This window comes from Pipistrellus kuhlii, unplaced genomic scaffold (assembly GCF_014108245.1).
Source record: "Pipistrellus kuhlii isolate mPipKuh1 unplaced genomic scaffold, mPipKuh1.p scaffold_m20_p_11, whole genome shotgun sequence".
Taxonomy (NCBI): Eukaryota; Metazoa; Chordata; class Mammalia; order Chiroptera; family Vespertilionidae; genus Pipistrellus; species Pipistrellus kuhlii.
The window spans coordinates 48,421,080-48,448,991 of NW_023425416.1; the positions used below are offsets into that span (position 1 = coordinate 48,421,080).

The following is a 27,912-nucleotide window of genomic DNA, read 5'->3' on the forward strand; positions in this document are numbered from 1 at the left end:
AGGCCAATTTTCTAATAACATAAAACAACCACGAACTTCTTAGCTTCTCTTTTTCAGACCAGAAGCTTCCAGTTCCTCTACCTCTTTTCTGACAGGGGTTCCTCTGACCCCGCTGGCTGAGCTCTGGCTGTTAACCTCCCTCTAGCTGTGGCCCCAGGATGCCCAGATGCCCTCCTGGTAGAATGTCTGTCCTTTCTTCCTATCATTTCTGCATCATTTGAAGCATATAGCACAGTCCTACATACATAGCAGATGTTCATAAACACGTGGTGAATTTCATTGATTTGTTCACTTAGCCATTTCATCAAAGATGGCACCAAACATGGTCAGAGCTCTTTCCACAAATGTAGGGTGAGCACCTGTGCTGTGCCCAGCACCATGCTAAGCCCTCTGCACACATCAGCACAGCAGCAGGCACTTGGCATTGCCCTGTGAAGCTTATGCCATATGTTACTCTACACACATCACGTTTGCTTAGCCCTTTTGTATGTGTATCCAGTTGGTTCCATAGTACCCCTATGATGTTACTCCCAATTTACAGGCAAGACAGCTGAGGTCCTGGTGGACTATATGATTAACCCAAGGTCATCAGTTGTAGGAACTATAACTGAAACTTGAACTCCAGTTTTTTTGGGTTGTGTAAACTTGGGCTACAACCTCCTCATTGCAAGATCCTATTGAGTCTGCGGAACAATTAAGTTATCCTCTAGTCAACATCCTCCCTGCACCGGAAAATTCCAGTCTTGTTTCATTATCCTGCTTCTCCGTGGGTTAAAGCAATAATTATTCAAGAATCATCACCCCTGCTTAGCCGGCATGGCTCAGTGGTTGAGCATCAACCTTATAAACCAGGAGGTCATGGTTCGGTTCCTGGTTAGGGCACATGTCTGGGTTGCAGGCTTGATCCCCACTGATTCTGTCATCATTGATGTTTCTCTCTTCCCACCCCCCTCCCTTCCTCTCTGAAATCAATACAAATATATATATATATATATATATATATATATATATATATATATATAATATAATATCAATACAATTATATATATATATATATATATATATATATATATAATTTATTTATTTATTTTAAAAAGATTTATCTCCTCTTTCTCAAAGATGAGCAATGCCAAGCGAATGCAGAACCCCTAAGAACCTTGGGAACTGCTCAACATCAGCAGGGTTGTTGTCAAGGATTACTCAACGAAATGTGTGATATTGATCACCAAAAACAAGAACTGCACTACACTTTATATCTTTCTGAAAACTTACAAAACTTGAGACAGTAGCCTGGTTCAGAAGAGGAAGCCAGTTGGTTTCTTACCTTTCCAATGTCTCAAAATAGATGGTGCCTCCGCTTCATCAGTGGCGAGACCTAAGCTGTCGCTGGACGCCCGGAGGATTTTGCTAAATTAGCAGGTACCCCCTTTGTCTTCTTTTGATTATCAGCTGGGGGGGAGGGGGGATTTACTAAATGCAAAAGAAGCTGTTTATTTAGAAGAGACTTCCAGGTAGAATGTCAGGGTTCTAGGAAAGAGGAGATAAGGCAAGGGGCTTGGGTGGGCGGAAGCAGTGCCTCCCAGAAGTGCTCTTGAATGAAGGAGGCAGAGGGGAGGGAGATCCACGCCAATTAATAAGTAGCAGGGTGTCCAAGTGGAAGAGTGTGTTGTATAATATGTCCACTGCCTTCTTGCTTTCTCCCATTTCCCTGTCTTTCTCCCACTCATACCAACTCAGCCTTTTATGCCTAGTCGGTCAATAGCCCATAACCGTGCCCATCTTGCCTTCCCTAAGGCTTTCATAAATTCTCAACTAATTGAGAACATGACCACTCCACGAGGGTAACAGTAGTTTTATGTTTGTCTATTGATACTGACTTGTAAGAAAACTTGTTTTCTGAGTCAGATTATTAGATGAATCAGTGGACCGATTTTGTATCTTTTTGCCTGGCTCTGCAAGGTTGACTGCTTTGCCTTGCTCTGTGTTAGAGAGTAGGTAGGGATAGAAATCTTTTCTCGTCTAGGAAACCTTGGATTGGCTGGAGATGGAAATGAGGTGTTATTTGATGAGCATTTTGGGGGAGGAAGATGGGAATATGGGGTCTTCAGCATATGGAAGCAAAAGGAATTGGAACACATTTGCAGCTCTTGTCAGAAGGTGGTGATGATAACATTGAACCATGCAGGCTGTTACCTCTGCTGGGGGAAAGAAAGTACTGTATGACTCAGTAAGAAAAAAAAAAAAAAAAAGGACATAGCCAGTAGAAAAAAAGGGTAAAGGGCACAAACAGATAATTCATAAAAAAGAAAATACGCATGACTAATAATTACAGTTAAAAAGAAATTAAATAAATGTTAGTTACAACAATAATGACATCCCTTTGGCCATATAATTGGCAAAATAATTACGTTCTTTTAAATCTTCTCTGTGTTGATGGATGCTTGCTGAGAAGGGTATCATCACGTACTAGTGCCAAGAGTAAATATATGGTTACACACTTCCTGGGAGCAATTTGGCAAAATGCACCAAGAGCCTTAGCAATATGACTGCAAGTAGAAAAGGTGCTTTGGGAAATCTACTTTAAGGAAATAACAAAAAATGCAGACAAATATGTTTATTGAGGCATTATTTATAAAAGTGCAAATTGGAAACAATTATTCATCAATAAGACAGTGATAAAATAATCACCAATATCTATACAATATGTTGGAATCATTACAGATTATATTTTCTGATCATTTTTAACCACATGGGACTAGGTCCAGGATATAAAATTTAAACTATCAGAGTATTAAATACTTCACAAGGGTGATATCAATGATAACACACGTTACCTAGAAAAGAGACAGTGGTTCTCTCTCCGTGGCACAGGTGGGGGTGGGAGGGCCAGGGGCCAGGAAGCTGAACCCTGTGATCATGCTGAACACCCCCAGCCACAGCCCGCACCTTGTTCCCTCTCCTCCCCAAGCGTCATTTCTGCAGGTGGATGCCCCAGGCTCCTTCGCACATCTTCACTGGGTAGGGTTTCCTCTTGACTACGTTTCAGTTGGGAAATGTTTGCGTTAAATGTCTTGCCTGGGACCTACCACAGTGCTCTGGATGCAGTCTTGGACCACTTATAAAACCCCATCACATGCTGATCTGTAATTCTAGTGACCATAAGGGTAGTTTGTGATGAGGTTTTTTTGAAAAAAACTCCCTGCATGTGAACTTAGATCAGCGTTTTTCAACCACTGTTCCGCGGCACACTAGTGTGCCGCGAGATGTTGCCTGGTGTGCCGTAGGTGCAGACAAGACAAGAATTTTATAATTTTTCACTATTTTGTTTACTTAATATTTCATAATAAAGTAATTATAAAATACTTTCTTTGTGTTTATTTGATTCCTATATTCAAGAGAATTACGTTATATATAGTCAATATAGGCACAGAGTTAAATTTTTTAACATTTTCTAATGGTGGTGTGTCTCGTGATTTTTTTCATGAAACAAGTGTGCCTTTGCCCAAAAAAGGTTGAAAAACACTGACTTAGATCACATTAACAGAGGTGGTGTATGCAAATCATGGAAAGTGACCATTTACACAGCCTCCTAAATTGGTCAAGAGTAAGTCCCCCGTCGGGGTGGTTGCACATCAGCTCCCCCCAAGAACAAGAAGGAGAAGCAAAGCCGCTAACATTTCTGAGCAAAAACCAAATGCTTCGCCTCGCATGGCATCCACCTCAGGTTTCTTAGGTGTCTGCTGTGGTTTTTGGTTCTGATGAGTAAGCCCTTTGTCCTGTCATTTGCTTTGCTTTTCAGCCCAATTACCTTTATGTATTGGCTAAGTCTTCCAGTGGTCACTGCTTCCAAGCACTTGCCTTCTGTTACAATTTCATTGTAAAGAAATACAGAAAAATTCAAAATTTTCAACTTTATTTATTTATTTTTAAAAATATATTTTATTGATTTTTTAGAGAGGAAGAGAGAGGGATAGAGTGTTAGAAACATCGATGAGAATCATCAATCAGCTGCCTCTTGCACACCCCCTACAGGGGATGTGCCAGCAACCAAGGTACATGCCCTTTGAACTGGAATCGAACTCGGGACCTTTCAGTCTGCAGGCCGAAGCTCTATCCATTGAGCCAAACCAGTTTCGGCTCAAATTTTACAACTTTAAAAATGATAATCCACTTCCCTGCCACCATGATTTTTACTTTTTGTCCCTGGCCTTTTATATGAACATACAGTTTCATATTGTGATCTCAATTTAGGCACAGTCCTTTCTCTCCATTTTCCATGGATATTTGTCTGTGTGTCTACCTGGTCTCCAGAACTGCCTGCAATGACTGCATAATCAATACTCCATTGTGTAAATGGACTAGAGTTTGTTCAGAATATCCTTCATGGGCCCAAAAGTTAGACCGCTTCCATTTCTTTGTCTCTTTCTATAATGAAAATGATGCCACCTTTGTGCACAATTGTGGTTTCCCCTTTAGGGTAAATTCGAGGAGGTGAACTACTCAATCGAAGAAAGCCCATTGTCTCTTGATGGTTTTTGTTATCTAGAAGATTTCTGAAACTTATTAAACAATGACTCGGTGCTCCAGCACTGAGTGTCGTCATTAAAATTTGCTTTTTGTGATCATTAAAATGGCATTCTAAACCTAACTATGTTTTCTAAAGAAGTGTCTCCAAATCCTAGATGATTATACTCCATTCAGCTTTGCAAAAGTCATTAAAATGTAAACCCATGAGTACAAGACGATGCTTGTCAATATGGAGAGGTACCGTATTTTTCGGACCATAAGACGCACTTTTTCCCCCCCCAGAAGTGTGTGGGGGGGGGGGGGAAGTCCCTGCGTCTTATGGTCCAAATATAGCCTACACATATACTTTAAAAAAAAAGTTTTTTTACTTGCCCGGCTCTGTGTGGTCTCTGTGCGCTTGCCCGGCTCTAAAATGGTTCTAAATGCTGCTGTTTACTTTACAGGGTTGATTACATGTGTTTATGACTGTGATGTTGGGTTTTAATGCACATAAAATATTTTAGGACACTATTTGTTTCAGAATCGTTTTTTCTTCATTTCCCTTCTCTAAAAACTGGTGCGTCTTATGGTCCGGAGCGTCTTATGGTCCGAAAAATACGGTATTTGCTAAATACTCCACACTAACAAGGGAGGTTGCCTGTATATTGTTAGGATGAACTACCCCTAGTCTCTTCTGCTCAGACATGTTTCTGAAATATACGTTGTTATAAGCCTTTTTCCGTAGCTTGGGGCAGATGGGCAGACATCCTCCGTCCTCTCCGCCTGGCTGACCTGGGCGCTCTCCTCCCTTGCCTCCCAGTATGACTCCTGCCCTCCTCTCCCCTCCGTTCCCTCTGCTTGGCACCCTGACCCTATATTGCATACTTCTACCCTAGAAAAGAGAACCTTACCACCCCCTTAGGGCTGACACCCACACACAATTATTTATTGTGAGAGAATGCAATAATACTCTCACAACTTCCTTACTTGGCTCCTGTCCCTGCAGACCTAACATTTTGGTGCCCAAACCACGGGCCTGTGGGAACCCCCACTCCTGGCTTCAGGCTTCTCCAGACCACACCGTCCACTCAAATTTCTGATAAGCATCCCTTCCCTCGACCCTCTGATTTGCCAGCTTTTGCCTCACCAAAGTCCGCGAATGTGAGGCAGGACGGTCCACTCTTCCAGGGCCAGGGCGCTGGCTACCCTTTGTTAGTGGCACTCCCTCACCTAGCAGTCAGCCTTCCTCTTCTCTCTGGTTGGGACGCCTTCCCTTTAGACTTCTCACCTCCGGGATAAGCTTCTTATTCACTTATCCCTTTCTCCACCACACCAGCTCATTATGCTGAACCAGCACTCCTCTGGGTTGCCTCTTACGGGATCTTGGCACACAGCAGACCAGTAGTTTTATTACTAGCTTTACCCAGTGGCCAGATAAGTTTCTATTGAATGAGTTCAAAAAACATTTTACATAACTGTTGAAGACATGCTTTAAAATTAAATACCCGGTGCATTTTGAAGTTATTTATTACATGTTCTTATAAGCTAATATCTTTTTAAAGGATGATTGGCCACAAGCCTTAGAACAGGAGACAAGAGAATTCTCGTGATCCATCCACAATATGTTTACTTCACAGCCAACATCATTTTCTACTGCAACATGATAATGAGGTCTCTTCCAGCCAGAGCTAAGGGAACACTTTTACCTGGGAGAGGCACAGTGCCCAGGGAGGACCAAAAATCCATGGATCATGATGTCATTAGCTACAAAAGGTTGGAACTAGGTCGCCTCAACCCTGTATTTAAAAAAAAAATTTTTTTTAATTGATTTCAGAAAGGAAGGGAGAAGGAGAGAGAGATAGGAACATCAATGATGAGAGAGAATCATTGATCGGCTACTTCCAGCACACCCCACACTGGGGATCAAGCCTGCAAACCAGGCATGCGCCCTGACTGGGAAATGAAATGGGACCTCCTGGGTCATAGTTCAATGCTCACCCACATGTCAGCCGGGCTCCACTGCTATTTTAGAAAGGATCAATGAGAGAAGACAAGAAACTGAAATTATGAGCTGGCAACAACTTTAGGCTTTACTAATTTCTCTATATGTTGCCAGGCTGTTTAAGTCACTTTGACTCAAATTTGTGAATTCTTTTTTTGGCTCCGCAGTGGGTGCAAAGCTGATAACAGAGATCCAAATAGTTTTGGACACTGAAAAGGCTCCATTTGCATGCACAGTGGAGCTGTGTGATGAGCAATTTTAGCAAACCAGTTAAAGGAGTATCATCTCTTCTTCTCTTCCTCCTCCTCCTCCTCCTTGGTATAATGTATACCTATGTGTACACATTGTAAGGAGAACTTTTAATATTAGTGCTAAACTCAGCATGGCAAGATTTTCAACTTTCGTTTTTTGCTTTTCTTTATTGTTGATGTTTGTTTCTTTACTATTATTGTCTTATTTTTCCAAACTGTTAAAAGCCATTTTTAAAAGCCTAATTCAAACCTTCTAACTATTTCAGATTTAAGTATTCATTTTCTTTAGGTCTGTGTACACAGATGAGAAGCACATCTAACTATAAGAGGCCAGTTTTCATATTTCTGACCCCCTGTGACTAAGTAATCCTGGACTTGGCTCTTGACTCTAGAATCTGCTTGTGCGGTGCTCTCCCATGCGTTGCACTCTAGTGCCCCCTAAAGGTTCTCCAGTGTCCATGTTGGTTTTATGGAGGTGACACATGATTTAAATTTTAAAGGCACAGTAGTCGTCAAGTTGAACAAAACTTCAAGAAAAATTTTTAAGTGGACTTGTTTTTAGATCGGTCTGGGAGAGAAGGAAAGAAAAGACAAAGAATTAACTCTGAATAGAGGCTACTACACTTTTCACCTTTGCTGCCTGGAGCAGGCAGCTCTACCCCTTTGACATTAAAGCAGAGAAGGGCGCTGTCTGTGCTTGTAAATGCATAACACGTAGAGCGATGTGGGTTTTTTCTCAGAAAGAAAAAATTGTGGATTATGCTGTGGAAAATGCCATTAGGAATAATAATGTTGATAAGATCAATCCACCAGCCATTCCTCCGTGTTCCGCCTGGAAAAGCTGCCTGTGTCACTGAGGTACTGGGACAGGGCCCTGAAAACAGATCCACAGAGGCCCCGTTTTCCTAATTTCATCTGCAATGGCTTCTCGTTGCCTTTCTTTCACTTCTGCTTCTTTCCCATGTCACAGCTGTTCTGAGTTTCACATGTGGTATCATGGGCACTGTCTCATCTGGTCCTTACCACAACCTCAAGCAGTATCACGATCCTTATTTTCGAGATGAGCTAATGAGGCTCCGAGGTGAGGGCTGTCCCAGGCCTGCAGCTGGAGAGAGGAAGGGCCAGGACCGGCTGCGATAGCTCCCACCCACACAGAACCCTGGCAGGGCAGATCTCTGGGGGCTCAGAGCTCTGTTAGGGAGCAAAGACAAGTGCTGGCCATTGGCTCCAGCTATTGTTTTCTAGGACTTGTCTTGACAAACTCGCATTGATTTAAACATCCATGTCCTTCCCCGTCCTCCGCATGGAGAGGATTAAGTCAGCACAATTTATTCCAGGGCAGTAGTGCAGGGACTGACTGTCCTTCCTAGGACTCCCTCCTTGCCTAGTTTTCCTTTTTCTCCGGAGAAGTGTGTAATTGTAAGAAAAGCAGGCACTGACCCTGGGGATCCTGATCTTAAAAATATCAAATCTGATAAGGAATCCCTCCCATTGGCCTACATGGCAGGCTCGTCTCAATATTATGAAGAGCAGAAAGGGGATTAACCTAGATTAATACTGCTTATATAACTGTAATTGTTATAATAGTAATAAATCTAATATCTACATCATCAAAAGTTAAACTTAAAAACATCACTGCAGCCGAAACCGGTTTGGCTCAGTGGATAGAGTTTTGGCTTGCGGACTGGAGAGTCTCGGGTTCAATTCTGGTCAAGGGCATGCGCATTGGTTGCGGGCACATCCCCAGTGTGGGATGTGCAGGAGGCAGCTGAGTCGACGTTTCTCTCTCATCGATATTTCTGACTCTCTGTCCCTCTCTCTCTCTTCCTCTCTGTGAAAAATCAATAAAATATATTTTTTAAAAAATCACTGCATTTGATTCTAGTGATGAGAAAATTGGTCATAGATACTGATGAACTGTGACTTCCTGGCTCATAGGTCAATGCTCAACCACTGAGCAACACTGGCTGGACAAAAAAATTTTTTTTAATCCTCACTCTAGGACACACTTTCATTGGATTTTAGAGAGAGGGGAAGGGGGCGTGAAATATTCAAGTGAGAGAGAAACATCAATTGGTTTCCTCCTATATGCACCCCAACAGGAGGAAACCTGGGTATGTGCCTTGTCCGGGAATCTGACCCATAACCTGAATGAGATGACATTCCAACCAACTGAGCCACACCAGGCAGAGCTAACCTGAACTTTGTATTCACTTGTCAGAGAGTTTGAGATAAATGACTAAATTTCTTCAAGGTTCAATTTCCCCATTAGCTCTGGTGAACAGCACATTATCATGAGGCCAGGGAGAGAGGTCATTTTTTGAAATAATAACCATCACTATTACTATTAAAAACATTTAGTTTTTTAAACAGGTAAGATGATTTTGAAAGTCATATATAATCCGAAAAACATAAAATGCAAACTATCTTAAAAGTTACAGTGACAGGAATAACGATTATATTATTGTCATTGTCATTGCTGTCCGGCCTGTGTTTTCCTGTTTTGTACTTATTTCAAATATTTTCTGAAATCAACATTCCCCATCCTCACCGCCACCCACAGCCCTCCTGTCTCCTTTCTCACTGCAGCCATGCTGACTTTCCAATCTCCCAGCTGGCATTTCTGACCTCTCCCTCCCAGCAGCTCTGATGGACACGCTGAAGAACCTTGGCACGTACGGACTGTTGATCACACGTAGTTTTGTTGCGTAAATAACAAATCAACTGGGATTCAGAGGTTTTGTTGGGTAAGTAACAAGCCATCCAGGATTCAGACACAGTGGCCGTGCCTCCGAGTAATTATGGGGTTGTTTCTGCTTCTTCCACCGCAGGGACCAGAGACATGGAAACCACAATTGAAGTCTTGCCTGAGATGGAGGAAAAGACCACCTCCTACGAGTATGAGTTCTCCACACCATGTGACAAAGCGGATGTCCAAGTGCTGGGGACCCGGCTGCTGCCCCCCCTCTACGCCCTGGTGTTCGGGGTGGGGCTGCTAGGCAATGTGATGGTGGTGGTGATCCTCACCAAATACAGGCGCCTCTGCATTCTGACCAACATCTACCTGCTCAACCTGGCCATCTGTGACTTGCTCTTCCTCTTCACGCTGCCCTTCTGGATCCACTTCCTGAAGTCGAATGAGTGGGTGTTCGGCCATTGGATGTGCAAGTTGCTCTCGGGCCTTTACAGCGTCGGCTTGTACGGGGAGATCTTCTTCATCATCCTGCTGACCTTAGACCGGTACCTGGCCATCGTCCACGCCGTGTTTGCCCTGCGGACCCGGACCGTCACTATTGGCATCGTAAGCAGTGTCTTCACGTGGGTCCTGGCGGGGCTGGCGGCCCTCCCGGAATTCGTCTTCCAGAAGACCCAGGAGCAGTCTGGAAAGCTGTTCTGTAGCTCCCTATACCCCGAGGGCGAGGAGGACACATGGAGGCGGTTTTACGCCGTGAGAATGAACCTCTTGAGTCTGGCTCTGCCCCTGCTCATTATGGTTGTCTGCTACTCCGGGATCATCAAGACGCTGATGCGATGCCCCAGCAGGAAAAAGCACAAGGCCATCCGGCTCATTTTTGTCATCATGGTGGTCTTTTTCATTTTCTGGGCACCCTACAACCTGGTGGTCCTCCTCTCCACTTTTCAAGAGGCCTTCTTTGACATGAGCTGTGCGCGGAGCAACCAGCTGGACACGGCCCTGCAGGTGACCGAGGTCATCTCCTACACGCACTGCTGCGTCAACCCCATCATCTACGCCTTCGTGGGGGAGAGGTTCCGGCAGCACCTGCGCCACTTCTTCCACAGGCAGGTGGTGCTGCGCCTGGGAAAATGCCACCTGTTCCTTCCCAGCGAGAAACTGGAGAGAACCAGCTCTGTGTCCCCGTCGACAGGGGAGCATGAGCTCTCTGCTGTATTCTAGGTCAGATGCAGGAAGCTGTCTGCAGAAAATGCGCTGGGCACATGAAGCAAACGTGTTGAGCCAATGGCATCCGTGCTTTGAACGCTGAAAAGCTCTTAAGGACATTAAAAATATAGGTACAACGGTTGCGGTATAGCTATGCACCATGGAGTCATTACCAGAGGCCAATGGCTGGCTATTTTACGTATTGTCAACCCTGAAAAGCAGAGCTTTGCTTGTGAAGAGTTGGCATACATTTTAATGCATCTGTTAGAGTTAGTATATGCAGCTACAAACAGGCAAAGCTTTGTATATTCAGTGAGCTATTGACATGAATGAAATGTATTTCACAAAATACAATAAATCAATTTTGTTACTTCTTAAGGTGCCCAGCTCTTTCCTTGCTTGATAAAAAGGCTGTTTGTTTTTAATATATTTTATTGATTTCTAACAGAGAGGAAGGGAGAAGGATAGAAAGTTAGAAACATCTATCAGCTGCCTCCTGCACACCCCCTACTGGGGTTGTACCCACAACTAAAGTACATGCCCTTGACCGGAATCAAACCTGAGACCCTTCAGTCCACAGGCCACCACTCTATCCACTGAGCCAGACCGGCTGGGGCTTGTTTGTTGAGTGTTATTTTATTTTATTTTTTTTTACATTTTATGGCTATGTATTTTCAAGCACCATAATGATATGCTACACCTGCTCTGATCATTTCTAATACTGAGTTGATTTTCTATTCGCACCAAATGACCACATTTCCCATGAGTGACTCAACAGAAGAGCAATTTGGCATTTTCGGTATAGAGAAGAAAGGCCTGCTCATAGACACTTCTTATCCCTGAAATGTACAGACACTGTACTCCCAAATGCCTGGCTCACCGCTCATTCAACGATTGTGTGTGAGGTGACGTAGACAGGATGCACAACCATAGCTTTCAGCTAAGGGAAGGATGCAGAATATATAAGACAAACACAATCCTTGCCTCCAGGAAATCTTTCATTGAGTAGGGGTGTAAGACAGAAACAAACAACACCAGCGCAAAGAGGAACACACTCAATGCTATGCCTGGGCCAGGAAGGGGGAGTCTGAGAGAGGAAGACTTTGTGGAGGAAGTGGCTTTTGAGCAGGTTTATGAAGGAGGAAGAGGCTTGGCAAGGGAGAGGATTTGAGAGGCACCTTAAGCCAAAAATGCCCAGTACAAAGATGAGAGGGGAGAGCATGAACATGTGTGGAGGGAAGGGTGGGCCCGGTGGGCCGGGAAGGGTCATGAACTTCAGGCAAAGCAGGAAATTGTTGGGAAGGCAAGGGGAGCTAGTAAAAGGTTCTGAGCAAATTATCAACGTGGTGCCTTAGGAAGATAGACCAGGCCACACGCCAAGGATGGAGGGGAAGTCCCAGAACCATGCAGGAGAGAAGTTAGGGGACAAGTGCAAGGGCGGAGGCAACGAAAGAGCAACAGCTGGGAAGAGAGGGGGCAGGAGCACCCGGAGGAGTGATATATGGTTGACTGAAAAAAAATCAAAATGAGAGAGAGAGAGAGAGAGAGAGAGAGAGAGAGAGAGAGAGAGAGAGAGAGAGAGAGAGACTTTCATTGAGAAGTAGTGTCTGCCCTTAGGGAATTACAGTGCCAGATAGAAGTGCTTATTTAGATACTCCCCTGGTCCCTGAAGGCTTTTAGGAGCTTTGTGACCCGCACAAACTGCCCATAATCACATCATGACCTCAGGGTGCTCCATTCTGCTCCCCAACCCAGCACATCTGCACCATCCATTACCAGCACGTGCAGCTATGAGCACTTGAAATATGGCCACTGTGACTGAGGAACTGAAATTCTATTTTTTTTTCTATTTTAATTGATTTTTTTAGGCAGAGAAATGGGGGGGAGGGGAGAGAGAGGGAGAGGGAGAGAGAGAGAGAGAGAGAGAGAGAGAGAGAGAGAGAGAGAGAGAGCGCGAGAGAGAGAGAGAGAGATCAGTGTGAGAGCAAAACATCAACCAGTTGCCTCCAGCACACCCCCACTGGGGACTGAGCCCACAATCCAATCATGTGCCTTGACCAGAAATAGAACTGGCAACCTTTTGGTGCACAGGACAACGCCGACCAACTGACCAGCTGAGCCACACCAGCCAGGGCAGTTTCTATTCCATTTTAATAGTCACGTGAAGCTAGTGGCTGCTCCATGTGGTAAGTGGTGCAGTTATTCCCTTCAAACTCGCCCCCCTCACCTCTACTCTACCTACGCAACCAGCTTCCTGTAGTCAGCCCACACATGCCCTGAACACTGTGCCACAGACCAGGGGAAATGCCGGTGAGGCAAACAAAATCAAACAAGGCTCATTTCTAGAAAACTCACTCATTGTTCAGTGAAAGAGACCCATCTGACTCAAGTGACCGAAATGAAATGTGACAGGTGATCTAGGGACCCTGTTGCAGAAAGCAGAATGAAGACATTTCACAATGGACGCAGAGAGTGAATTCTGCTTAGGTTGGGTCCCCCGAGAGCAGTGCCTGGGCAAGGGTATGAGAGCCAAGGGTTTATATGGTAAGTACAAGGAACTCCAGCAGGGAGTGGGGAAGGAACAGGAAGATGCCGGCAAAGGGCACACCACCAAGCTCCTTCCCCGGGGGGCGCCTGGAGCTCAAAACTGCTAGGAAACTCTGAGAAACAGTGTGGGTCACACCTGTTATCCCACTCCTGGGGTCCGGGGGTGGGGTATTTACTTTGCACTCCTGAGGGCTGCTCCTGGGGATGTTGATTTCCCAGCACTCTGGCCCAGGGCCTTCCTAGTTTGGGAAAATGCTCCCGGGAAGCTGAAACATCCGCAACATATTCAAACTGGTTTGTGAACCACTTTTTTCATGAAGCAAAAGGTGGAAGTGAGGGTGGTGCCCAGGCAGGGGAGTCCACTGGTTGGAAGGCATAGTGGCCCAAAAGACACTACACAGATGGTGGGACCATCTGACCTTGACAATGGCAGGGGATCATGAACACACTGCATCGTGAACTTCCTGTTCCTCCTCCTTTGTATTGAGCATCATACTCTGCTATTTAAAAATAAAAATAAAAAATAGATGATCCTTTCCCAGTTTGAATTTCTGGGTTTTCTTCAAATTCCAGAACTAAAATTTTAGTTGTGACATCTCCCGAACAAAGCAGGTTTCTCTCTTTCCTAGCCTGTGGGCCACCAAGAACTTTGCTGGGTTTTCTTCCGCTTCTGCCCCTGGGTAAAACCCCAGTCCAGGCAGGGTCACCACTCTCTTTCTCTATGCACCGATCTGATCGAGGGGTGGGTGTAATCAGAGCCACAGGCCACATCCGGCCCGTGCCTGTACCATGAATTCGCTGGAACATGACCACAATCAATTGTTCACCAATTGGCTGGGTGGCTTTTGTCCCATGACAGGGTTGAGTCATTACGACAAAGATTGCATGGCCCACACGTTCTAAAATATTCACTTTTTTTGTCCTTTAGAGAAGTTTCTTAATCCTGACAACCCACCTCCCGCAGGGTCTGGGGCTTGGAGAGTTGCATCTTAACCAGGGAAACCAGGTTGCGGGAGAAAGTCAGGGTGTGAAGTCTGTAGACAAGCTGCTTAGATCCCCTGGGTAGTTCTATTTCTGAATTAAAACTATGTTCTTCTGTGACCTCAAGTGGTTAGGGGACTTTTAGGATCTAAGTGGGATGACAAAAGTCATGGGACTGCCCAAGTTTTCCCTGAGGCTAGAACTTCACCCTCCAATTCAATTTAAAGGGACACGAGACCCAGTGATAAATATTCCTTCTGTTTATACCACGTGGGTCCTGTTGGTTCAACATACGGGTGGCGAATTTAAAACTTCCAAATGTCAGCCCTTTCGTGTGCACATGGAGCTCACATGAATTTTCAGGACAAGCCTGCAGGGTTTAAAAAGTTGTGAGAGACCCAGATCCTGGCTGAGAAATAAGGCAAAGGAAGGAAAGCAATTATCGAATATATCAAATATACAGAGAGAGATAGACAGATGCAGTCTAGACTTTCTGAACAGAGGGAAGCCTCTCAATTTTCAGGTAGGACAAGGTTCTTCCTGGCTCAGTTTTTCCTGGCAAATTAGCCTCAAATGGTCCTTTACTTGCTAAAACCAGCTGCAATTACAATTGCAATGGGAAATGGGAACACTAGGGGGCCCTCGCTAATGCGGAGCCACAGCAGGCTCTGCATAGTCAAGAGAACACCATGTATGAATGGAAAGCATTGAGACAAAGGGAGAATCCATGGGGCTGGGAATATCTGGAAGGACACAGAGGATGTGGGAAGCCTCGAGCCCCCTGTGCCCTCAGACTCGCTGTCTTCTACCCCCCTCATTCCCAACGACGCTGTTTGCCCAAGCATGAGAGAGTTCACAGCTCATCCCATGTACCGCTCTTCACGCTCACTTAGGAAATCGGAGTTGAATTCAACATGGCCCAGAAGATAACATGCAGATTCAGAGCAAGGAAGACGATTCCCTAAGGAATTACAAGACTTGTTTCCTAGGTCATATCAAAAAGCTGAGTTTGGACTTCGAGAGTGCTTCATAAAAGAGGGCAGGACAGAATTTCGGATTGGGCTGAATTTATTGTTACGTGCACTCACCAGAAACAGTGAACTCAATGGCTAAGGAAAGTCTAAGAGGTTTCTGATTGGGCTACTATAGATTTGGACCAAATACTGGTCCATGTTAGGTGAGCGCAAAAGGCCAGAATCCCTTGGAATAACTTAGAAGACTGGAACACTATGTTACCTCTATCATGTGGGTTCTGATCAGTCTACTTCACTCTCTCTCTCTGTGTAGTGGAGAAGACCCTACTCTCCTTTGTCATGAAGACAATATTGGAGAGGAAGGTCATCTGGAATGGCAGTGGGAGGAGCTGTAATTCAAATACAATCCTTGACCTCAAGTCCTTGACCTTAGTGTATTAGGGAATACACTAAGTGTGGATGTTCGACCTGCCAGAAACAACATAGGTGCGGCTGTTATAAAAGCCAACAGAGAAAGGGTGGTGATCAGGGCACAAGGAGTCAACTGGCATCCAGAAATACCCTGAGCATGTTCATTCACCATGAAATCCCAGGAATTCTTGGAAATGTTAGGTCTGGCCCAAACCAGGCCTGTCTTGAGTTGATTTAAAGAGAACTTCTGAGAATTTGGCCTCTCTTCAAATTCTCAGAAGTGGGTCATTTCACAAACCACCCTTCTTGCTGATAAGGAAACCACACATCTTTGAGGAAAAGCTTTATGCTATCGCCACTCGTGAGAACCCTCACTCTAGCCTTTCCCAAGTGGGCCTGCAGCCACTTTGCTGGAATCACATGTACTGGGAAAAGTGATACTCAAACTTGTTAGGCATCATTGGATGCCAGTTGTAAATTATAGTAATGAGAGAGAGAGAGAGAGAGAGAGAGAGAGAGAGAGAGAGAGAGAGAGAGAGAGAATCTTTGCAAATAGTATAGTGTAAAAAAATAAATAAACAAATAATAACCCAGGAAATCGTTGAGGTCACCACAGAGTAGGTGCTAGAGTTTTGATGCGACCTTGTGTCATTATGGACTGAATAGACCCTGAACCCACTTTGTGATTTTTTTTTCATTAGTCCCCAAGTGCAGTTCAGGGATAAATATGGTCAGCAAAGGGTGGGATTCCCACACTTGCTTTTAGACAGTAGAAAAAGGTTACTCTGAGAGGATCATCCATGTAGAAGCCATTGGAGACTTCCTGTCCTGCCAATCAAAACAAACACACTATTCCTCAGGGGAAATAGCATTTTAGTGTCCCCTCATAGATGAGAAAGAAGCACACCTAGAAGCTCCTATCAAACCTCCTTTTTAACTATGTTTCTATTGATTTTAGAGAGAAGGAGAGAGAGAGAGGGAGAGAGAGAGAGAGGAACATTAGAGAGAGAGAGAGGAGAAAAGAACCTCCTGTATGCCCCCTACTGGAGATTAAGCCCACAATCCATCATGCGCCCTCAATGGGAATCAAACTGGCTCCCTCTTGGTGTGTGGGATGACACTAAACCAACTGAGCCACACTGGGTAGGGCTCATATCTCCTTTTAATTCTCCCATTGGCTGACATAAAAAATGGATGGGTCTTGGAGAATAACAGTAGAGTATTGCAACTAAATCTGAGAGTGATTCAATTGTGTGTGTTTTCCTAAATCTGGTTCTCTTGCTGAAGCAAGTCATTACAGTCCTATAGAATTTCCGGGTCAGGAATTCAGTCAGGGCACAATGGGAACAATCAGAAAAGAGGAAAACACTCTTGGAAATTAAACATATAATATCAGAAATTTTAAAAGAAAAGTTAACACAAGGTTTGAAAGAGAACAATGAGTAGGAAAACAAGAATAGGAAATCAACAAATAATGTCAAAAACTGATACACTGTGAGGTTGCAGTATAAGCATATTACTTAACAACACGGCGGTCAGCACCAGGAGAAATGGCCAAAAGAAATGAAAGTGGTTGCCTTGGATGACTGGGCAGGGATGGAGCTGGAGATGCTATTTCTAATTGCTTGTTATGCTCTATGATAACTGTCATAAAAAGTAACTTTAAAAATGTGATGTTATTAGATAAGGAAATAAGAGCAAATAGAAAACAGGGACAGTAGAGTCAGATTAAGCCATAACAGAATTAGTTCCCATTGCATACACTAAGGCCCTGACCATTGAAAGCAGTAAACACGCACTTGACCCTGCACTTCTTAGTAACTCAAACAAAGAGCAAACACTGTCTAATACAGTCACTAAACAATGGTTAGAACAATATTAAATTAGAGGCCAACAGACTGCACATTTTAGGGAAATGCTGAGTGGCCCAGTGTTCGCTAAAACCCAGTACCTGGCCACACTAAGGCTAAGACTGTTGGTCACCATCACAGGGGGGAAAATGCTGGGATTTAAGAATGATCTGAGATCTCATTTGAACATGCTATGATAACTGCAATGGCATATTAAAAGTGAGCGCTGTCATTTTAAAGCGTAGCATCGCTTCTTAGGATTGTCAGCATTCAGTGGCTCCTGGTCCAGGCTGGGCCACCCTCTCAATGGTCCCAGGACTCGTCCATTGACACTCAGCACCCACACGTGCAAACTGGACCTGCAGTGGTCACCACCCAGCACCTGTGAGATACGATATAGTCCCTGGCTTCCAACCGAGGTTGGTGGAGGAGCGGTTTGGTGTTTCGCTGCCAGTATGGGAAAGTGCTCACAGCCATGCTGGCTTTCCTTTCTTTATCTCTCATGGTAACCCACTAAGCTGACAGTTGGTCTCCTCCCCAACTCTTGGAGTTAAAGATATCATCGCTGGTGATAATGCGACTTCATTGTGCGCTGCTTGAAGAAGACACCTTGTGACTGGGTTCTCAGAAGCTGACTATATGGACAACTCCTGGGAGCTTCTCATCTCGGTGGCCTTTTCTGCTGTGGGTTCCAGCTGCCTTGCACAGATGCAGCCTGATGGCACCTGGTCCAGGCTGGGCCACCCTCTCAATGGTCCCAGGACTCGTCCATTGACACTCAGCACCCACACGTGCAAACTGGACCTGCAGGGGATTTGACATCCATTGGGACAAAGCTTTGACTAGTGAGAGACTGGAGCTGCTGAGAAAACGTGTCCAGCTCCATCCCCAAGATGGACAGTCTGGAGAAGCGTCTCACAGCTGCCAGCGTCCGTGTGATGGCCGCCAGGCATCTTGGTCCTGGTCCTTCCTCTTTCTCTGCTTTCTACCCTGCCCCTCACCTCTGCAGCCTGAGATCACAATACCGGATGATCACATTCCTGGATGATACGCCAGCACCTGAGCCTGGACCTGGGACTCTGCCTTCTGGGGACCGCAAGCAAAGACACAGCTCATGATTACTGCCTTCACTTTCCTTTTATCCATCTCTCCTAGTTTTCCATGCACTTGGGGTTCCATACAAGCACCTGAGAAAAGCTGGTTCTTAAACCTTGAATCTAAGAATAGGCCGTGGAGCAATGTAACTGGTACTCTGTGTTTTTTAAATTATTATTAATTAATTTATTATTATTATTATTATTATTATTACATATCTGTCCTTATTCCCTCATTACTCCCCACCCCCACTCATGCCCCACCCCCTGTTTTCTGTGTCCATTGATTAGGCTCATATCCATGCACACAAGTCCCTGGTTGATCTCTCCCCCTGACTCAATCAGAACGTCAAACCCCAGAGAAGGTGGGGGTCGGTGGGAGTAAGAGGCATTCGGTGTTTTAATGAACAGTCCCAGGTGTCTGCTCAGCTGTCACACACCCGCCTCTGGAGGGGAAGGATGGCAGGGTCCTCTCAGCCACGCCGTGTCAGCAGCGCACTGCTTTCAAGATGACTTCTTTAGTGGGTTCCAGAAACCAGCTATTTTCCCCACAACTATTGGCTGCGAGCAAGTTCTCCTCCCCAGTCTTGTCATCTGGAATGTGCATTACCCCTTCTTTCGCCAAACAGCCTTTCCAACCAGCGTGGGGGCTGTGCCCCTGGGCTAAGTGTGTGTGGAGGCAGTTTTACTATCTCCATGTGTCGCACGGTTTACCTTCTGCTAAAGCCCGAGTGCCACACCTGGCCTTCCATCCCTTTTGTGTGTGACCAACATTTCTGCTGATGTGCTGTTACAGGGACTTCCAGAAAGCCCCACTGAAAGGTGCCATCAAAACACCGCATGCTGGTGATCCACAAGCCACTTATCGCTCCACCATCATTTTCCATTTTCAATAACACCTGCAGAACATTTTCACTCTGTTGATTTTCCATCCGATACATCTTTTTATCTTTCAGATTCACTGTGTTGCTATCTGTTTGAGACCCAGCAATCTCTTGACAAGCAGATAAGTAAAAGCCTATTGTGTTTCAGTGTGATTCCTCTGTGACCTCAAACTTTTACAAAAGGAGATAAAGCTCAGGTGTGAGCTTCATCCCATGCACCCAGAGGACACTGGTTCTCTTCCCAGTCAGGACATGGGCCTGGGTTGCCAGCTCAATCCCCAGTAGGGGGTGTGCAGAAGGCAGTCAATCAATGTTTCTCTTTCACCGATGTTTCTCTTTCTCTCTCTCTCCCTCATCTCCCTCTTCCTTCCTCTCTCGTTAAAAATCAATAAAACATGTTTTTAGAAAGAGATATCTGGTTGTCTCTGCATGTCCCAGCATCAGATGCACAGGGCACAAGCCCAGTAGGACCAGTATGGTCAGCATTATCAGGAATCCTTTTGTGCACAGAATCATAGTCAAATGTCTTCTAGAAGGATCTTTGCATCTAGAATTCACAGACTGGACAAATCTCAAAATCTTTTTATTTCTGAAAAGGGTTGGCAATCTCTAGCAATCATTGTGATAAGGTTTCTGTTTAAATTTGAACCGCTATGCTTTCAGTTGTCTTTTGAAGATGAAGGCCGTGTCTTTAAAGGTAAAACATTCTTGTGAAGTTGATTGTTACGAAGTTTGACTAGTGAAATAAAATATGCTTTGTGATTTCTTTCCTCAACATTTTTTCCTTCTTCTTGATGCCTTATATATTCTCTTTATGCCTGGATCAAAGAAGGCTTATCATGGATATTTTTGTACATTCTTCTGGAATCCTTTTGTGAAATTTTGAGGTGGGGCTCTTGTCATTCTGCTTTTGTTAAAATGAGAAGAATTCTCACTTAGAAAATCTCCTGGAAAGATTCTGGCTGAAATTGAATTGACAAACCTAAAAATTAACTACAGTTCTTAAAGGTCATTTGTTTAATTTTATGAATAATTCTAGCAAGTCAAATAACTGCAAATATGAAAATTATATAATTGAATCTCCATAATCTCTATCCTACCCTTTAATGTTATTTATGTTTGTAAACATCTCTCACCCCAACACTGACACAATATGCTTCCTATAGCATTCAGATAACATGTACTGTCTCTTATTACTTGTCGTTTAAAAAAAAATATATTTTTATAGATTTCTGAGAGAAAGGGAGAGGGAGAGCAAGACAGAAACACATCAATGATGAGAAAGAACCATTGATTGGCTGCCTCCTGCACACACCCCCCCCCCCCCCCCCCCCCACAGGGGACCAAGCCTGCAACCCAGGCACGTACTCTAACCAGGAATTGAACCATGACCTCCTGACTCACAGGTCGACACTCAATCACTGAGCCATGCCTGCCAGGCATCTTATTACTTGTTTTAACTCCATTCTATCTTTTTAAAATTTATTTAACCATTTGAAGCATCTTAATTTTTGCACATAATATTGACAGCTTATATTGTCATTAATTTGCAGCATTGTACTCTTTCAATGTTTAATGCACATTTGTGTTTCAATTGGTTGACAGAATTTCAACATATAACACACATAAGGAGATTTTTCACTTTAAGTTACATCCAAATGCTTTGTTACATTTGGAACTGAATATTCAGTTATTTACAATGAACGTGTGCTTGTGTTGCATGCACTGAAATGATGAAAACCTACATGATCACATGACCACTGATCATGCATAAGCTCAGAAATCCCCGAAATGACGATGATGCAGGCATCTAGCTTTTTGGCCCTTCTGATGACTAAGGTCAAAGCTAAAGCCAACATTAGATTCTTTTAATCATCTTTCCCCCCCTGTCTTCTATTACCTCAACCCCCACTTTGTATAGCAGCGAATTCTTACATGAGTTATATCTCTACTGGGTGCTTGTCAAAAATCCATGTGCTATTTAGTCTCATGACTCATGTGACTTAAAAAAAAAAAAAGAGCAACATTAGTGTGGTCTTTTCATGAACTATAAGTGTTTTAAGAAGCCTTAGAAGAAGCCTAAATATGTATTGGTAGAATGCTTTTCCTTTTCTTAATGACTGAAAAGTAAATCAATATTTTAAATTATGCAAACATTTAGCTAAACTACCAACGGAGACATTTTGGACGATAGTGATGACCTAGCCTCTGAACCACAGCCTACGGGCACAGTTCCAGGGGCCACATGTGGAGATGCGAAGAGAAGCAGGAGGTAGTGACACCTCATGTTCTTACCTAATTATTACTTCCTGTCTTCACACCAATAAGTTCCACTATTTTAAAGTTTTAGTGCCCAAGGTACCCCAAAAGTTCTCAATTGGAAACTGAGAATGCCACCTGACCAACTGCCATTTCCTTACTCAATTAGAAAAAGGGGGGCGGGAAGAAAAAAAAATATATATATACTTCAGAAGCGCATATACCATATGCATGAAATGTAGGAAAACATTTTAGGCATTTCCTTGTACTATTCTACCGCAAAGTAGGAGTTTAACAGAAACTACCACCATCCTATGCAGGCAGGTCTCAGATGATTGAGGAATGAAAGATTGGGCTACGTCAAAGGACTCCACCCATGGAGGTGGTGGCCAAAAGAAAGGAAACAGGAAACGGGAGTGGAGGGTGGGTCTTCCATCCAGGTTGCAAAATAAATCTGATTATTACTGTCTGTAATTCTCTTTCTCCTTTACTCCTCCTGTTATTGTGTGTGAGTTATGCTGGCTGCAGTTAACTTCAACGTTGGTTCGTAGGCTGCAGATGATCAATAGGAGCTCATAGTGAAAGTCCAATAGACATTGACCTCACATGGACTTGGATGACAGTGAACTTGAGAACTCATTTCTAGGTGCAGCAGAGGGTGTTGACTTTGAGTTGTTCTCCACCCACCACCCCCACCTCCAGGTCCCCATGGAGAGTCTGAGTGCTTTCACATTTATCCTGATATCCTAATTCACCTTTGGATAATCAGGAAAAAAAGATCAAGTGTATGTTTGCATGCAGCCAAGGGGTGGACTGTGATAAACACCCAGAGAGCTGTCCATCAGCTTATAGAAATTCCCACAGTGGCTACTCTGCTTCCTAACTTTGGGGATGACCCACACTGCATGATCAGATTTAAACATTTCCAATAGAATAGTTTTGACCCTCTCAATAAAAATGATCTGGAACCAAAGGTAAACAGAACTGAGTTATCTTGAGGCAGGTTTCCAGGGAGCAGGTCCCGGGAGCCTCACTGCTGAGGTGCCCGAGTTTCCAGTCCCTGTTCTTCCAGACACCAGACGGTCCTGGTTATCCTTCCATTTCATAAGCTTCTTGTGCATCCTAGTAGCAAATCCGTTTAGAACTTAAGCATCAGTTTTAGTAGCTTTTTGAAGAAACTAACTTAAAAAAGTTACTTACGATGTAGACATAAATGTAGGGCTACATTAGGGAGTTTGATTTGGTATCACAAGACACCTGGATGGGACTGGAGAAGGAGACTCAGAGAAGCTAGTTAACTATTCTGAGATAGGCAACCAGGATTTGGTCAAGTATGCTGCACAGACAAGAAGAGTTAGTTCAAGATTTAAAACTTCCTAAGGAACAAGTGTTGAGTGGGGTGTGTGTGTGTGTGTGTGTGTGTGTGTGTGTGTGTGTGTTGTTTTCCCGGGCTGCTGGGACAGAGAATGCAGACAGCTCCACTCACAGTTTTGGCCCCATCATAGGCATGGCTGAGAGGTCAAATCTTCCTCTCCCCAGGTGATCACAGGGCTCCTCACATGGTGTCTCCAGCCGGGCAGCCGGACTTCTTACATAACTGGCCCTCACTCTGGTACTGTTATTTCAATGGCATTGATTTCCAGGAGTGGGATTGGTGGGGTGCAAGGCATGTACATTGCATCTGAAAGACCCTGCCAGGTTAGCTTCTGAAACAACACCAACCACTTTTTGTTCACAGACAGCGTCTGAGGAAAGCTCTCGCTTCTCCTACTGAGTACCAACTCATCACGCCAGGCGTTCCACTCCTCCAGTGTGGTTCCTGTGAGGTGCTCAGGGTGCGGTTCCCTTTCAGTGGACTTTGTGTGCTGGCACACGTTTGTGTTACTTTTGTAACCATTTGGATTTGTTCTTCTGTGAACTTCCCATTCATTAGGGATAAGACAGGGGACATAGTCACAAATGTAGGAGGGGTGAATAAGCATAGATGAATTCCACATCCATCACTATGTGATACACTTGAAAACCCTGAGGAAATGGAAGATCTCTTAGAAAATTTAAATGATCAAAATTCATCCAAGAAGAAGTGAAACTACTAATAGATTAATTCACATAGAAAAGTTAGGAAGGTGAACTAGTTTCTATCTTAAAAAGAAAAAGAAAAAAAGATACCAGAACCAAATGTTTTCACAGCTAAGTTCCACATTATGTTTAAAGAATAGGTAGTTTCTATGATATTTAAGTTGTTGCAGCTCATAGAAAAAGATGGAAAACTTCCCATCTTATTTTGTGAGGCCAGTCTATTTTAAAGATAGGATTCAGATAGGATTCAACTATATATCAATATAAAAAATATATATATATTTGCTTATGGGTTCATAAGTCAAAGTCAAAGCATTAGTGAATAAAAGCTAACAGCAGAGCAAAAGAATACTATTCTATGATCAATTCATGTTATCTGAACCCGAAAAGCAGCCCAAATTAGGAGTGCTGTTCCCTTAATGCATTAGACCACTGATTTTCAACCATGAATATTTTAAAATATGCAATCCCTGACTTTAGTCAGGGGCACTGACCTCTTTTCCCTTAGTTTGTCAAATTTAAAAAATGACAACAGCCAACACAACAATAGTCATAAGATGTAAATGAACCAAAATTATACCATTTTTTGTCAGATGGGCAAAAAAATATAATATTTTTGGTATGCCACAAAATTATAGTAATTAGTTTATGTGTGCCATGAGATGAAAAAGGTTGGAAATCTCTGTATTAGATTAATCGATTAAAGAACAAAAGTCAAAGGATTGCATTAAGAGCTACTGAAAAATTATTTGATAAAATAGCAGCAATGATTTCTAAAAGAGAGACAATTGTAGAACAATGTGTAATAAGATCAATTGCGAAAATCCCCTAAAAGTATCACCCCAAATGATAAAATATTAAAACTAAGCCAATTCATTTCAGGAACCATATATGGATGCCTTCGATCACTTTTATAACTTAATATTATCTGAGAGGGTCTAACAGCCACAGTGAGCACAAGGAAAACATTGCTACAACTTTGCATGTTCCTATGTCTTGAAACCCCACGAGGAAGAAACTTCTGGAACACACAAAAATCGACGGCTTTCCTTAGACTAGCAATGGCAACACAGGAATCCAGAGGGTAGAAAAGACAAACATATCTGCTTATATAACTTCTTCAAAATGTTACAGAACAAAATAGACCAAAAAATAAACCCAATATAACACACTGAAAGGCACACCTTGATGAGATAAGGAATCGACTGCATACCGCAGAGAGCAGGTTTCCCCTCCAAATGCTTGTTTCTAGCAAAGCAAACCATTCTAGATTAACAACCAGATTACAAGGCTGCTTTCAGCACACGTTCAAATGTAATCATACAAAGGTGAAAGCATGTGTACCCCCTTTCAAACCCGCCACCTAAAACAGCATGTCCCCAGAGTCTAGCTCGTACCTCGTGCCAGGCTGCCTTCGTGGGAAGGAAAGAGAAACTCCGCCCCCTCTCAGGCTCTGGGACAGTGATTTCCAACTCCGGTTTGATAGTAACCCCTACGTAGTCTAGTTCATCCCTGAGGGGCTGTGGAAGGTGCTGTCCCCCTGCCCTGGCTGTCCTCAGCCTTCCCAATCTGCAGTGTGGCCCTGGAGGACAGATCAGCTGGGTTTTGGATGCCAGTCTAGATGACATCTGTCCTTTTACCACCAGGCTCCACCCCATGGACTGAGTGGTTTGAATGGAATCAGGACCCTGGGTCAGGACACCCCATTGGGCCCAGGGTAAGATGCTCCATATGCACCTACTCCTCCAGGTGCAAGCCTACAGCCCCGTCACTTTCCTGCCCTGAGTCCAGGCCAGTCCCCAGTTTCTCCATTGCCAGCTGATCTGCATGTGTTCCTTACAATGGCTTGGACCAGTTTCTGAGCTATGTCATGGCTGCAGTCCGTGTGTGTGTGTGTGTGTGTGTGTGTGTAGCCTCCATGACCGTTGAGCCATCCCGTTTCCCCTGGAGGATGTGTGGGTCTCCTGCAGAAAGCACAAGAGCAGCAGCTACAGCTGTGCGTGGAAACACCAAGAAGCAGCTAGGAAGGTGAGCTTCAACCAGTCCCTCTGCCCCAGAGGGAAGGTCACTGTGACAGAGCGAGGTGGGGAGTCTCTCGGGGAAACTGGATGAAGCAACTGACAGGTCTCAGGAGTGGGTGGGCTTGGGGGTGAGAAGGGGCCAGGAAATGCAGGCTGTCAAACAGCAGGGGAGAGATGAGTCATGCCGATAATTCAAAACCTGCAAGAAGGGAATTACTCTGAGGACTTAAACTCAAAGGTTGCTAGTTTCGGTCCTTCTGCGGAAGCTGAGACGAAAAGGCAAAAGGACAGGTGAGGAGAGGGGATTTCAACACAGGAATCAAAACTGAGGTGGTGGAGGGAGGCTGAGAGACGGGCGAAGACATTTTCTTCTCTCCATGATCTTGACTCCAATCCATGAAGGTCTGAGGAACTAGGTTGTGTTTGGGGAGATTTTTTTTTTTTTTTTTTTTTTTTTGTGTGTGTGTGTGTGTGTGTGTGTGTGTGTGTGTGTCTTTCTGATAGTTCCCATGGTGCCCATCAAACACTTAGAAAGCAATGCCATGGTTGCCGCACTGAGCACAGAAAGCATTATGGGACGTGCAGGGGAGATGTAAGACCTAGTCTCCACATGAAGCCACAGCACTCACTGGTCTGATGTGGGCCCCCCTGGTCTATGTGAGGTTGGTGGACCAGCAACATCCACATCATCTGGTTACTTATCAGAAAGGCCAGATATCAAGCCTCACCCAGACGGACTGAATCAGAACCTGCACTTTCAGCAAGAAAACATGCAAGCACAGGACAGTTTGAGGAACACTGGTAAAGGCAATGGGGCAGAAGGGAGGAGTGGGGTTGCTACTGGAAGCTTCATGGACAAGTTGGGCCTTGGAGAAATCTTGACTGTGGATGTGGAGTGGATTTAGGAGTGCGGGGATGGAAAAGCAGGCGAAGCTCTCAAGGCCCATTTCAAATACTTCACACACAGGAAGTCAGGAGCACACAGCCGTCCCACCTGCCCTCTGTCCATCAAACTCCCCTGGGATGATCCAACCCAGGGCACAGCTCTGCTTTACCAGGCAGAAAGCCATATCGAGGAGGCTTCACAGCAGAGAAAAAGCCAGCTCCAGCCCGTGTATTTCTAGATGACCATCTGTACCAAAACAATGCACTGAGGCGTCAGCACAGACAGTAGCCATAGTACCAGGAGTGGGCACTCCAGTGCCTTCCGGCTGAGTCTCCCCCACCTGCACACAACGGAAACTCAGCCCCAGGGGGTGAGGGGCTTGACTAATTATGGCCTTGTCTTACCCACACTGATGCCCCAGCTGCTTCATCCGGCTCTTTTTCTGCCATCCTCGAGTAAAGCTTTCGTCCCTCTGGTTGCCACATGAGCTCCAGATGGGTGGTCCATCACCAGCTTCTTATTTGCATTCTAAGAAGGAAGAAAAAAAAAAGAAGAAATCAACTAAGAGGAGAAGGAAGGAGCAGTGACAATATGAGGAAAGAAAAATTTCCCAGGAACCTCCAGTACATTTTGACTTCGGTCGCATTGGCCAGTATGGTGCCGCATGGCCACCTCTAGCTGCAAGGGAGGCTGTCCTCAACATAATCACAGTTAATAACAAAGGCAGGGGTGTGGGTGTGGGCGATTGGCTGGTGTGATCTGCCAGGCAGGACCACCCCAAATGCCTGAGTTGAGTACAAGATGCAGAAAGCAAGCAGCAGGGCCTGGAAGGGAAGCTCCAGGACAGCGGCATCTCAGAGGGTGCAGTGGCCATTATACTGCACCCAAGGTCCCCTTCAGAGCGGATGGGTCCATTCCCCTTGGGTCAGGGAGTGCTGCCAACACAGCCTCAGCTGCCAGCCTTTTATTTTTGGAAGCACTTTGACTAAAAACAATCACTTTGCCCCAAATCACATCCGCTTTCCAGGACAGCCTTCATCCATTGCTTCCCATGGGCTTTGTTGAAACTGCAGGGCTGCCCAGCTCCTCCCACCTCCTGGTCCTACTTCCTGTCCATCCCTCCCACCGACATTCTCCCTAAACACGCCCCATAGTCACGGTAGACTCCTTTCTCACGGGCACAGCCCACACCAAGTTTAACCTAACAGACTTCTGCTGAATGCCTGTGTGCCTGTGCCCTGGGCAGGTGCTGGGGGGAGGGGTGAG

General features: G+C 44.6%; 1 protein-coding gene across 2 annotated transcripts; it reads left to right on the forward strand.

The window, feature by feature from the left end:
* Window positions 1–1,252: 1,252 nt before the first annotated feature.
* On the forward strand, window positions 1,253–26,644 carry LOC118715585 (C-C chemokine receptor type 3). 2 transcript variants are annotated; one of them, XR_006741172.1, is made up of 3 exons: window positions 1,253–1,419; window positions 9,591–10,972; window positions 26,634–26,644. XR_006741172.1 is itself a non-coding variant. In XM_045579500.1 (2 exons), the coding sequence occupies exon 2, from the start codon at window positions 9,602–9,604 to the stop codon at window positions 10,673–10,675; it is 1,074 nt and encodes a 357-aa protein (XP_045435456.1). In that variant the 5' UTR covers window positions 1,253–1,419; window positions 9,591–9,601; the 3' UTR covers window positions 10,676–11,036. The 2 variants fall into 2 exon arrangements, 1 of the variants encoding a protein (XP_045435456.1); XM_045579500.1 differs by lacking the exon at window positions 26,634–26,644 and having other exon boundaries at window positions 9,591–11,036.
* Window positions 26,645–27,912: the final 1,268 nt, after the last annotated feature.